At 37.6% G+C, this 11,873-nt stretch overlaps 2 protein-coding genes and 1 pseudogene across 4 annotated transcripts; 2 read left to right on the forward strand and 1 right to left on the reverse strand.

Moving 5' to 3' along the window:
* The first annotated feature begins 5,084 nt into the window (after positions 1 to 5,084).
* LOC149026648 (uncharacterized) lies at positions 5,085 to 7,192 on the forward strand. Of its 2 annotated transcripts, none has more exons than XM_089145458.1 (6): positions 5,085 to 5,351; positions 5,425 to 5,701; positions 5,775 to 5,890; positions 6,010 to 6,221; positions 6,313 to 6,670; positions 6,751 to 7,192. In XM_089145458.1, the coding sequence occupies exons 1-6, from the start codon at positions 5,256 to 5,258 to the stop codon at positions 7,003 to 7,005; spliced, it is 1,314 nt and encodes a 437-aa protein (XP_089001584.1). In that variant the 5' UTR covers positions 5,085 to 5,255; the 3' UTR covers positions 7,006 to 7,192. The 2 variants fall into 2 exon arrangements, with proteins under 2 accessions (XP_089001584.1, XP_089001593.1); XM_089145467.1 differs by having other exon boundaries at positions 5,778 to 5,890; positions 6,751 to 7,190.
* Positions 7,193 to 7,351: 159 nt separating this feature from the next.
* Positions 7,352 to 10,155, reverse strand: LOC149026649 (uncharacterized). 2 transcript variants are annotated; one of them, XM_089154994.1, is made up of 6 exons: positions 9,624 to 10,155; positions 9,274 to 9,550; positions 9,088 to 9,200; positions 8,757 to 8,968; positions 8,312 to 8,666; positions 7,352 to 8,231 (listed from the first exon to the last, which is right to left on the reverse strand). In XM_089154994.1, the coding sequence occupies exons 1-6, from the start codon at positions 9,717 to 9,719 to the stop codon at positions 7,977 to 7,979; spliced, it is 1,308 nt and encodes a 435-aa protein (XP_089011120.1). In that variant the 5' UTR covers positions 9,720 to 10,155; the 3' UTR covers positions 7,352 to 7,976. The 2 variants fall into 2 exon arrangements, with proteins under 2 accessions (XP_089011120.1, XP_089011127.1); XM_089155001.1 differs by having other exon boundaries at positions 7,355 to 8,231; positions 9,088 to 9,197; positions 9,624 to 10,153.
* A 270-nt stretch (positions 10,156 to 10,425) lies between these two features.
* On the forward strand, positions 10,426 to 10,941 carry LOC149026650 (agamous-like MADS-box protein AGL80 pseudogene; annotated as a pseudogene).
* Positions 10,942 to 11,873: the final 932 nt, after the last annotated feature.

Raw genomic sequence — 11,873 nt, forward strand, 5'->3', positions numbered from 1 at the left:
CTTTCATGCTTTGATGGGAACTCAGGGCTCTTGCTGCTTGCTTATATAGAGAAAGACGTGAGGGTTAAACCAAAAAATAATGATGAAAAAACAAAAACATTGACATGAATGTCTACAAAATCATAAATAAAGTAGAAAGATTCCACAAACAATATTATTAAAGTCTCCTCCATCCAGTAAATGGTTCAATTCTACTAACCATTATTAGTCCCATTCTAGGTACAGAAACGGAAGAAAGTGATGAGAGTTTCATCTCAAGAGATAAGTTCCACTTCCACCCTAAAATTATTTTTGGATGGGTGGATGGAGAATTTAATTGTTGATTTGGCATTTTTCTTCTTAAAAATTGATGAATTAATTTATCCATGCTAGGTTTAATCCAAATCGTATCGAAATTGCAACTTGGAATTAGATCTGAAAACCGTATAATCGATTGTTTCAGAACAAACAGATTCAAGATCTAGATTCAACTCTTTTTTTAATCCCGCCCACTAGCTTCATATTTCTTGATGTTTGATTTTTTAAACAAGATCAAAGTCATTCTATTCCATTGACTTGATTCCCATTTTTACATTGTTTCACCTTTTAGGTACGAACATGATCCTAAAGCGCAAAAACCTTGATATAAACTTTTTAAATCTTCTACAATGGGAAGAATTTCCACGGGGAGGGAGAGAGGGATTCTGGATGATTCGTACTAATTGTTGCCAGTCAAACTCAACCTCCAAATAATCAAAACAATTAGCAATTGCATGAAGTAGACCGCCGTGTGGAACCATAGGAAACAATTTACATTTATTTTCCCCCTTCTGAAGCATTAATCTCCTGAACAATGTAGTTATCATTTGATTTTAATGAATCCTCTCGGGATTTACGGCTTGAACTCATCCTCGAATTTTGCGGTCATGTGGGGAGACAAGCACAAGTGTTGCGGTAGTCATAAACCCCGAAAAAAAAACTCCCGTAGTATAAGAATGCTAGAAATGAAGCCTCCAAACTTTCTCTTTAAAGAACCCTGAGGTATGTTGAATTTGATATGCTCATATTCAAAGTTAGTAAAAAAGATTCAACCTCGAATTTTGTAGTGTGGTGGAGAAAACATCTCTTGTGGAACAACATGAAAAGTTCCTCGGCAGATTTTTGACGAAGTTAGAATGTGAAGAATGTAGTCTTTGAATACGCAGGAAAGATAAGGACAATGTGCTCAAAATCTATCATCAAACTATCATGGGAATCTCCTGTGCCGTCTCCCACCCTTCTTGTCGACGGTTGGTGGTACATACTCTAGGGCCTAGAGAGCATACAGTGCAATGCTTTCAAAGTCTTACTTACCTTCTAGCCACCATTTTAGCATGGAAGTAAGTGGTATTTTCCTCTCCCTCTTGCAACCATTCAATTCTTGACTTTTTCTTCTAGAAAGTCTCCTCACAACTGAGCAAGTGCTCTAGTTTTGTGGAGTTTCTTACAAGTGTTCAAAACATTTATGGTTCCATTCCACTAGGTCTTCTTGGTAGCAGGATGACTTATTTAACAATAGAGAGGATGATGGTGGTTTTGTTTTCTTCTCCCAAGCACTCCTTATGACTTCATCGCAAGAGGGATTCTTCAGCCACATTGCCTCAAAACGAAATGGCCTTTTACCCCTACTTGGTCTACTGTTTGTATCAATATACAAGGGAGCATGATCCTTAGCTTTTCTATTTAGTGCCCCTTTTTTTGACGTCTTGTAGACTGCCGTTGTTGTTAATTTTTTGAAATTACCCTATGTATATTACATATCCTTTTTTTCTTGGAAGTACAATAGGAGTCTACAATAGGTTGCATCCCAAGAATCTCTAACTCTGATGAGTTGGGATCCTCTACCTCTTGGGTAAAAGATTGTACTCCATTGACACTCCTCCACCACATGTTTAGAAGGCAACCCCACCTCTCAACATTAACAAAGTGGACCATAGGTGCATAGAAGTGGAACCCTCGATCTCCTTAGAGGTATCAATGGGTATGGTTGGGTCAGGCTAGCCTTGCACCCTAACCCTACCATAGTGATTGATAATTAAAACATAACCCTACCCAGCCCTGTTAGGGTTTAAAAATCTCCAACCCAAACTTGACCTTTTCAGGGTTTCTCTAGGCTTGGCCTGCATTGATTAAGCCTAATAGGGACAGGGGATTGGGTTGATCTTGTTTAACTCCTATTCGGTTGGGTTGGCTTTGATTTACCCTGCTTTGATTTACCCTAACCTTGACCTTAGTTTTTATCATTTATTATTTAAAATGTTGATATAATAATTTAGCATAGTAAGACTCTTTAACAATGGATTTAAAAATAACTAACCCATTACAATTAAAGGGATGGAGTTTAAGAGGATACTAGAATATTTAAGACTTGGAGTCTCTTGGGGCATAATTGGAGGGATGGAATTGAGAAGCATATGCGACTATTGACCTGGGAATGTGGGATTCGTGGGAGTATATTTGGATACTTAGGGTTAGTGGGGTACTCGATTTTTTAAAGCCAAATTAAATATAATTTTAATTAAATTAAACTAATAGAGAGTTAGATATGGCTAGGCTAGGTTGGCCTAAGGACTAAACTCGAACCTGACCTGACTTTGTCAAGTGATTAATTTATCATCCAAGCTTGCCCTTCAAGTTGAAAAAACTCGAGTTGAGATTGGTCTGGGCTCATAGTGGGTAAGGCCAATTCGAACCTATGAAATTTTATTGATGACTCTACCTTTATTCTACTTCTCCTAATATATGGTAGAAGAATGTGAAAATGCACCATCTTCTACTCTATAGAATCACTCTAATGACTATGTATGACGTTTTAACTCAGTAAAAGCTTGATGTCTTACCATAAAATGAAAAGAAATAATCATTTCTTCTCCCACTAATGGATGGACCACACTGCGGAGAAGAGGCCAGAAGGAACGCTACTTAATGGAACTTAATTATTAAACATTATCCAAAATGTTTGTGAGAAAAATTTTGAAATTACGAGGTACACAAAAAAAGATAATGGAGTTTGGTATTTATCAAATCACACCGAAAGATGATTTGATGAATTTACTGGAGAGATTCCACTTTCCCATTATTGTTTACATTTCACGAGTGCAATTTTGAAATATTTGCTTGATCTTGCTTTGTGTCCTGTATATTTAATGCATATGACATGTTGAGTGAGATCTTCAGTTGTCTTCTATAAAAAAAAATCTTCAGTTATCGGATCAAAATTTTTAGATCGGAAAAATCAATGATTGAAATGGAGATCGAGATCTCGGTTAAAATCTTGATCAAATTTCGATCCAACAGTCTGCTGAACAGTCCTATGTATTAAATGACTAAAGCAAAATGCATATTAATGAAGTTGGTGCTATTGGTGACAAATCACCATAATAGAATAAGATCATGATAACAATTAGGTGGGAGAGAAGGTCCCACATGCTGGATTTCATGAATGCTATTGGACAGAATTCCATTATGATGAACATTTTTGGGCAAAAGCCAAACAATCTTGTGACCCATTTGATACATGTACACTGGTCATTCTTCTTAATTATTTCATCTCCATGAAAAAGCTAGTTTCTGTGAAATCTTTTCCTGTTTCCCAAACATCCCCATTCCAATGTGATGAACATTTTTGGGCAAAAGCCAAACTATCTTGTGACCCTTTTGATAGATGTACACTAGTCATTCTTCTTATTTCTATGAAATTCAAAGCTAGTTTCTGAAAAATCTTTTCTTGCCTCCCAAACATCCTCATTCTATGAAAATCTACTTCCTAATTCATTCTATACTTTTATTTTTCCCTTTTTCTGGTTAGCATTTTAATTCATTCTAAACGGTTTCAAGCAAGATCTGTCAAATTCTCAAGAGAAAATTAGAACTAAAATCTATGCAACTGAATTCCTTCATGGATCTAGAGGAATTATTTTTCATGGGGGAGATTGGCCGCCTATGGCAGTTTTATCGATACTTATAAATTACAGCTTAGACCGATCTTTTGTAACGAAGAACATATATAGTCCTAAGAACACAAACATATTTATCGCATTCTTCAGGAAGACCTTCCGATCCATGGCAGTGCCCTTTGACGCATAAGAGTTTCCATCCTCTCATCTATAAGTTTCATTTTCTCATCAACCAATGTTGACAGATCCTGTAAGTCTTCTAAATTGAGCATGCTTTGAGCATGGAAATCCTTGTTTCTCAGGCATTCGTTCATAAGCTTTGTCATCTCAAGCCTTTGGTTTTGCTTTCGAACCTTCCTCAATTTCTGTTGCATCTTACCAATCCTATACTTGAGATACTCCTCATGACATGGGTCAGCTTCTTCTTTCGCTGTTGCATCTCAGGAAGGCTCTTGAACATATTAATCATATTTCCCATTCTGCTATAAAGGCTAGACTACCGCAGGCTCATCTTTCCAGGGATCGTAAACCACAGCACATACCTGCACATCACAAAGTGTCCGAAGTTCATGTAGTTTCTTCATCATCCCCTTCTTTCTTCTGCTGAAGGTGAGTTTCATTTCTCCTTCATTAGGGATCAGTTCAGTTCAAGCTTGATCTTCTTAGCCATGATAATAGCAAAGGTGGTGAGAGGAGAAATGTCGAGTTATGGGTCCTATCACTTTTTTTTTTTTTTTGTAATCAATCCTATCACCTTTTGCTGTAAGCCTAATTTCTGGTTTCTTTTGCTCTTTAATTGGAAGTATGTATATAGTTAGTAATACATCACTTTCATCACATGAGATAAAAAATAAATGAATAGTAAGTAACCGTACAGAAAATACCAGAAACCCAAGACGGAAAGAAATTTGTTTTTTTCATTGATGGGTCCAAAGAAGACTGTAGATCACATTTATTTTGCTTTCGTGATGATCATCATCTACTCTTTCGGGTGATAGAGGTAGAGGAGAGCTGATTATCCCAAAAAAGAAAAAAGAAAAAAGGTTACCTTTATTGGAGAACGGTAAGTAAGTGACGTTGACAAGTCCAAAGCTAACCACTAACAGCTTTAATGGAAAGAGAAAGCGAGAGAGAGGTTCACATGAAATTGCAGCCTTGCAGGGATGTCTTTCATGGAGTTGCTAGATTGCTACCTACCCGGGAACAAGCACGAACACCCAGAACGTCTTCCAACACTATCCACAGATCTTCATACTCTCATCGTCTATTAAACCATCCACACTTACATTTCTTTCTCCCATACTGTCCCATTTCTGATTTCTGGGTTGCAAGCTTAAGCTCATGAGCTCCAGGCCTCCAATTCTCCGAAGGAAAACCATGAAGCAGTGGAGGGAACCTCAGTTTTTCAAGCCCATTATTCCTCCCTTTAAACAACTTGTGAGTCTCTCTTGTCTCCTTCTCTTCATGTCCAGGTATGGTTAGATCTTACTAATTAAATTTGTTGTTTTAGTCCATACCCAGAGCCTTTCTGAAGCATCTGGTTGATGATATGCGTGAGGGAGATGGAGTCGCCACATTGAGGAATTATCGATGTACTCAGAAATCATGGCGTGTAAAGGTGAAAGAGTTCTGCTTCACAAAGGGCTGGAACGATTTCGTCAGTGACAATGATCTTGGCTTTGGGGATTTCGTGGTGTTCGCATACAAAGGTTCTATGGTCTTTGAGGTCAAGATCTTTAACAGAAATTGCTGTGAGAAGGAACATCACCATCCACCAGAGGACAAGAGTAAGTTTTGATTTGCTTGACCTTGTTCTTGATCTGTACCCTTGTTTCTTATCATCTTGTTGATGCCGCTCAGCAGTTACTCATCCTCCTCGAAGTGGGCGACTCAAAACCCCTTCCAATAAACCAAAGGCAGCCAAAGATTCTTTTGAGATTTTGATTACAGAAAATTCATTCAGGAATACCCGTGCGGTGAGTGACTTTGGCTATAGTGTTCATAAGCTTCGGAGTCCAGTTGTTAACGAAAAAAAAAACCATAGTTAAAAATTCTCTCTGATATAATTGATACAGAGTTCCACTGTGTGTTTCAGAGTATTCCCAAGTACTTTGCAGAAGCTAATGGTTTTATCGGAAAAATTACCCAAGCTGTTTTTAGAGATGAAAGGGGACTTTCATGGTTGGTGAAACTGATGCAGAATGGTGGTCGAGTGCGCATGGGAGCTGGTTGGCTTGAATTCTTATATGCAAATCGCTTGAAGGAAAGAGACTTGTGTGTTTTCAAGGTCGTGAACTTCCAACAGATGTCTGTAACCATTTTTGTTGAAAACCCACCTAAAACTTTTTCTGTGGGAACTTTATACAAATACTTATCTAATTATTTTCTTCAAATGCAGAGGACTAGAAAATGCCGCCATGTTTGACGTTACTGTGTCAACCGTTTCCTCCTCGGATGATGAGGACAACGTTTCCTCCCCAAATGATGATGACGTTTCATCTTCGGATGATGATGGTTATGGTCGTGTCGAGATTGCTGATGCTGCTGAGGATGAGGAGGTTACTGATGCTATTGATAGCGATCATGAGTTTGTTGATGCTGATGATGGTGAGGAGGTTAATGATGATAAAAACGACGACCACCCAGATGATGTTTTCGATGAAGACGACGATGATGGATTTCCTCCTGTTTTCAAATCGGAGAACGATTACTTCTCGATCTCATTCAACCGAAGCATGATAAAGCAATCTCGTGTGGTAAGATGAGTAAAATTTGTGATTACGAAACATAAATGAGAAATGTGAAATGGATGTAATTGATTTAGCTTTAATTGCAGACTGTACCTCGAGACTTTGTGAGAAGAAATGGGCTTGAGGTGAAAAACTTCTCTACTAAGGTAATCGATGGAAATGGAAGAAGATGGTGTGCGCATGTGAGACACTACACTAGCAAAGCAGCAGTTACCTTAAGTGCTAATTGGGCTCGGATTGGATTCAAAGAAAGAGATTGTTGCGATTTTGAGCTCTGCAAGGAAGATTCGCAGGTCACTGAATTCCGCATGCATGTGACAAAATTCAATGAACCCAGTTAAATATAACTTGTTCTTCCTCTCATTTTTATCTTTGATCCATTCCATTCTTCCTCTGTAAGTGAAGCTCAATCGTGTTCCCTTTATATTGTAAAGCTTAAAGAGCTTGATTCACAAACTTGTATGAATTATGAAAACTCAAAATTTAAGTACTTGTTGTCTTTGATTTATTTTCTAACTCTGTATCAACAGAAAAGATGGTTAGAGAAAACAACCCAGAAAATATATATATAAATATATATAAATAGAGAGATGAAACCAAAAAACATTTTTTTTTTGGGTTAAGAAGCTCAAATCATTTAAGATAAAAGAAGATTGAAAAAACAAAAAACAAAAGAACCGATGCAGTTAATGAATTTTCTTTTGAGGTAAAATTCAGAGCAAGATTTTTTTTTTTTATTCTTTTATTAGTTACTTTCTGCTTTTCTAATCATAATAGTTTTTTTTATCTTAAAACTTTTTAGGATGATATATTTATTCTTTTGAAATATCAGAAACATGAGGTAGAAAACAGATGCTCTCCAAATATATTCTTTTGACTTTTTTTTTATATTTAATTTAACAAAACGACCTTCTAGTGAAAAAAAAAATCACATTCTGAGATTTTTAATGGTCCTCGAGAATGGTGCAATTCTATGATTTCATATTTAACATTTTTTTTTGGATTAAGAAACTCAAATCATTTAAGATAAAAGAAAATTGAAAAAAGAAAAAACGTTCTTAGTTTTCATCTCTCTATTCATATATTAATTTTCTTTTCTGGGTTGTTTTCTCTAGCCATCTTTTCTGTTGGTACAAAGTTAGAAAATAAATAAAAGACAACAAATACTTAAATTTTGGGTTTTCATAATTCATACAAGTTTGTGAATCAAGCTCTTAAGCTTTACAATATAAAGGGAACACGATTGAGCTTCACTTACAGAGGAAGAATGGAATGGACCGAAAATAAAAATGAGAGGAAGAACAAGTTACATTTAACTGAGTTCATTGAATTTCGTCACATGCATGCGGAATTCAGTGACCTGCAAATCTTCCTTGCAGAGCTCAAAATCGCAACAATCTCTTTCTTTGAATCCAATCCGAGCCCAATTAGCACTTAAGGTAACTGCTGCTTTGCTAGTGTAGTGTCTCACATGCGCACACCATCTTCTTCCATTTCCATCGATTACCGTAGTAGAGAAGTTTTTCACCTCAAGCCCATTTCTTCTCGCAAAGTCTCGAGGTACAGTCTGCAATTAAAGCTAAATAAATTACATCCATTTCACATTTCTCATTTATGTTTCGTAATCACAAATTTTACTCATCTTACCACACGAGATTGCTTTATCATGCTTCGGTTGAATGAGATCGAGAAGTAATCGTTCTCCGATTTGAAAACAGGAGGAAATCCATCATCGTCGTCTTCATCGAAAACATCATCTGGGTGGTCGTCATTTTTATCATCATTAACCTCCTCACCATCATCAGCATCAACAAACTCATGATCGCTATCAGCAGCATCAATAACCTCCTCATCCTCAGCAGCATCAGCAATCTCGACACGACCATAACCATCATCATCCGAGGAGGAAACATCATCATCATTTGGGGAGGAAACATTGTCATCATCAGAGGAGGAAACGGTTGACACAGTAACGTCAAACATGGCTGCATTTTCTAGTCCTCTGCATTTGAAGAAAATAATTAGATAAGTGTTTGTATAAAGTTCCCACAGAAAAAGTTTAGGTGGGTTTTCCACAAAAATGGTTACAGACATCTGTTGGAAGTTCACGAGCTTGAAAACACACAAGTCTCTTTCCTTCAAGCGATTTGCATATAAGAATTCAAGCCAACCAGCTCCCATGCGCACTCGACCACCATTCTGCATCAGTTTCACCAACCATGAAAGTCCCCTTTCATCTCTAAAAACAGCTTGGGTAATTTTTCCGATAAAACCATTAGCTTCTGCAAAGTACTTGGGAATACTCTGAAACACACAGTGGAACTCTGTATCAATTATATCAGAGAGAATTTTTAACTATGGTTTTTTTTTTCGTTAACAACTGGACTCCAAAGCTTATGAACACTATAGCCAAAGTCACTCACCGCACGGGTATTCCTGAATGAATTTTCTGTAATCAAAATTTCAAAAGAATCTTTGGCTGCCTTTGGTTTATTGGAAGGGGTTTTGAGTCGCCCACTTCGAGGATGAGTAACTGCTGAGCGGCATCAACAAGATGATAAGAAACAAGGGTACAGATCAAGAACAAGGTCAAGCAAATCAAAACTTACTCTTGTCCTCTGGTGGATGGTGATGTTCCTTCTCACAGCAATTTCTGTTAAAGATCTTGACCTCAAAGACCATAGAACCTTTGTATGCGAACACCACGAAATCCCCGAAGCCAAGATCATTGTCACTTACGAAATCGTTCCAGCCCTTTGTGAAACAGAACTCTTTCACCTTTACACTCCATGATTTCTGGGTACATCGATAATTCCTCAATGTGGCGACTCCATCTCCCTCACGCATATCATCAACCAGATGCTTCAGAAAGGCTCTGGGTATGGACTAAAACAACAAATTTAATTAGTAAGATCTAACCATACCTGGACATGAAGAGAAGGAGACAAGAGAGACTCACAAGTTGTTTAAAGGGAGGAATAATGGGCTTGAAAAACTGAGGTTCCCTCCACTGCTTCATGGTTTTCCTTTGGAGAATTGGAGGCCTGGAGCTCATGAGCTTAAGCTTGCAACCCAGAAATCAGAAATGGGAGAGTATGGGAGAAAGAAATCCAAGTGTGGATGGTTTATTACACGATGAGAGTATGGAGATCTGTGGATAGTGTCGGAAGACGTTCTGGGTGTTCTTGCTTGTTCCCGGGTAGGTAGCAATCTAGCAACTCCATGAAAGACATCTCTGCAATTTCATGTGAATCTCTCTCTCTCTCTCGCTTTCTCTTTCCAATAAAGCTGTTAGTGGTCAGCTTTGGATGGATTAGTCAATGTCACTTACCGTTCTCCAACAAACGGAATCCCATAAAGGTAACCCTTTTTTCTTTTTCCTTTTTTTTTCTTTTTTTTTTTTTTTTGATGAACTCATAAACCTCAGCACTTCTCTAGTTCTCTACCTCACCCGAAAGAGTAGATGATGATCATCACGAAAGCAAAAGGAAAAGGTCTAAAGCGTTCTTTAGACCCATCAATGAAAAAAAGTAAATTTCTTTCCGTCTTGGGTTTTTGGTGATGAAATAGAATATCTCCAAAAGATTTTCTCTAGCGTTTACTATTCATTTATTTTTTACCTCATGTGATGAAGGTGACGTATTACCAACTATATTCATACTTCCAATTATGTAGCAAGAGAAACCAGAAATTAGGCTTACAGCAAAAGGTGATAGGACCCATAACTCGACATTTCTCCTCTCACCACCTTTGCTAATATCATGGCTAAGAAGATCAAGCTTGAGCTGATCCCTAATGAAGGAGAAAGGAAACTCACCTTCAGCAGAAGAAAGAAGGGTATAATGAAGAAACTGCATGAACTTCGGACACTTTGTGATGTGCAGGTATGTGCTGTGGTTTACGATCCTTGGAAAGATGAGCCTGCGGTAGTCTGGCCTTCATTAGCAGAAGTGGGAAATATGATTAATATGTTTAAGAGCCTTCCTGAGATGCAACAACAAAAGAAGAAGCTAACCCATGAAGAGTATCTCAAGTATAGGATTGGTAAGATGCAGGAGAAATTGAGGAAGGTTCGAAAGCAAAACCGAAGGCTTGAGATGACAAAGCTTATGAACGAATGCCTGAGAAACAAGGATTTCCATGATCAAAGCATGCTCAATTTAGAAGACTTACAGGATCTGTCAGCACTGGTTGATGAGAAAATGAAGCTCATAGATGAGAGGATAGAAACTCTTATGCGTCAAAGGGCACTGCCACAGAGCGGAATGTCTCCTTGAAGAATGCGACAAATATGTTGGTGTTCTTAGGACTATGTTCTTCGTTATAAATAAATCAGTCTGAACCAGTAATGTTTTTCAATTTTGTCATTCATTTTGTTTAAGTGTCAATTGCTATGGATTTGGTTCTGTTCCGAGCAATGGAAGTGAGATCCAAATCCATACCATGTCCTGGAGTGATTTTGAAATAAAAAACTAAATCCGATCCTAGTTGAACCAGTTCAGATCCGGTTGCTCTTTTAATAGTTTTCATATTCAGTTCTAATGTGGTTACTTCATTGGTTGCTGTATATATCTAATTTAAAATTGATTATGCTATATACTCTTTTTCTCTTTTTTTTTTAGATGAAATTGGTTATGAAAAGATCAAAATATGTAGTCTTTATTCAAATTGGATGGAGGTTGATTCTTGAGTCCACAAGCATCGCTTGTCTTCTTAGTCTCTTCTCGGGCTTCTCAACACCTGTCGCCACTTTCAATGGCTTTCTGATGCAGTTTTTGGAGTCTGAATCACCTCCCCGTCAAGGAAAACATAATGCTCTTATGTAAAACCGACGTTTAATATGATAAAATAATTCAGAGGTAAAAATTGCCTAATAAGTCCCACATGGGCCTAACACAATATGTTTGATGATTCTGATGAAAAAGCATCTTAATGCTCCCCCAATGGGGAGGTGACCCCATCTTCATTTTTGCCTCTACTTCCACCTCCGTCGGCCTCTTAGCACATTTCAAACACCCTCCCTGACGGATTTTGACCTCAGAAATAAGAGTAGAGCACACTGATTTTCATTTTTTTATTATTTTCCAATATTTACTCATTGAATCCTACTCTTATTTTGTGGTCAAAAGCTGTCAAGGGAGATAATCCTGACTCAGAATCCCCATCCTCTAGTCATCGCTCCAATAGCGTCCCACATTTCCCCCCCCCC

Source organism: Hakea prostrata, chromosome 1 (assembly GCF_041222555.1).
Source record: "Hakea prostrata isolate BN-2017 chromosome 1, UWA_Hpros_2, whole genome shotgun sequence".
Lineage (NCBI taxonomy): Eukaryota > Viridiplantae > Streptophyta > Magnoliopsida > Proteales > Proteaceae > Hakea > Hakea prostrata.

What these genes read in the sequence shown, in the direction of transcription:
- LOC149026649 (XM_089154994.1), bottom strand. Translation starts at nt 9,719, where the DNA reads ATGAGCTCCAGGCCTCCAATTCTCCAAAGGAAAACCATGAAGCAGTGG. An exon ending in CCATCCACCAGAGGACAAGA is followed by an intron (nt 9,201 to 9,273) that starts GTAAGTTTTGAT and finishes GATGCCGCTCAG; the next exon opens with CAGTTACTCATCCTCGAAGT. An exon ending in CATTCAGGAATACCCGTGCG is followed by an intron (nt 8,969 to 9,087) that starts GTGAGTGACTTT and finishes TGTGTGTTTCAG; the next exon opens with AGTATTCCCAAGTACTTTGC.
- LOC149026648 (XM_089145458.1), top strand. Translation starts at nt 5,256, where the DNA reads ATGAGCTCCAGGCCTCCAATTCTCCGAAGGAAAACCATGAAGCAGTGG. An exon ending in TTCCTCCCTTTAAACAACTT is followed by an intron (nt 5,352 to 5,424) that starts GTGAGTCTCTCT and finishes TTGTTGTTTTAG; the next exon opens with TCCATACCCAGAGCCTTTCT. An exon ending in TGATAAAGCAATCTCGTGTG is followed by an intron (nt 6,671 to 6,750) that starts GTAAGATGAGTA and finishes CTTTAATTGCAG; the next exon opens with ACTGTACCTCGAGACTTTGT.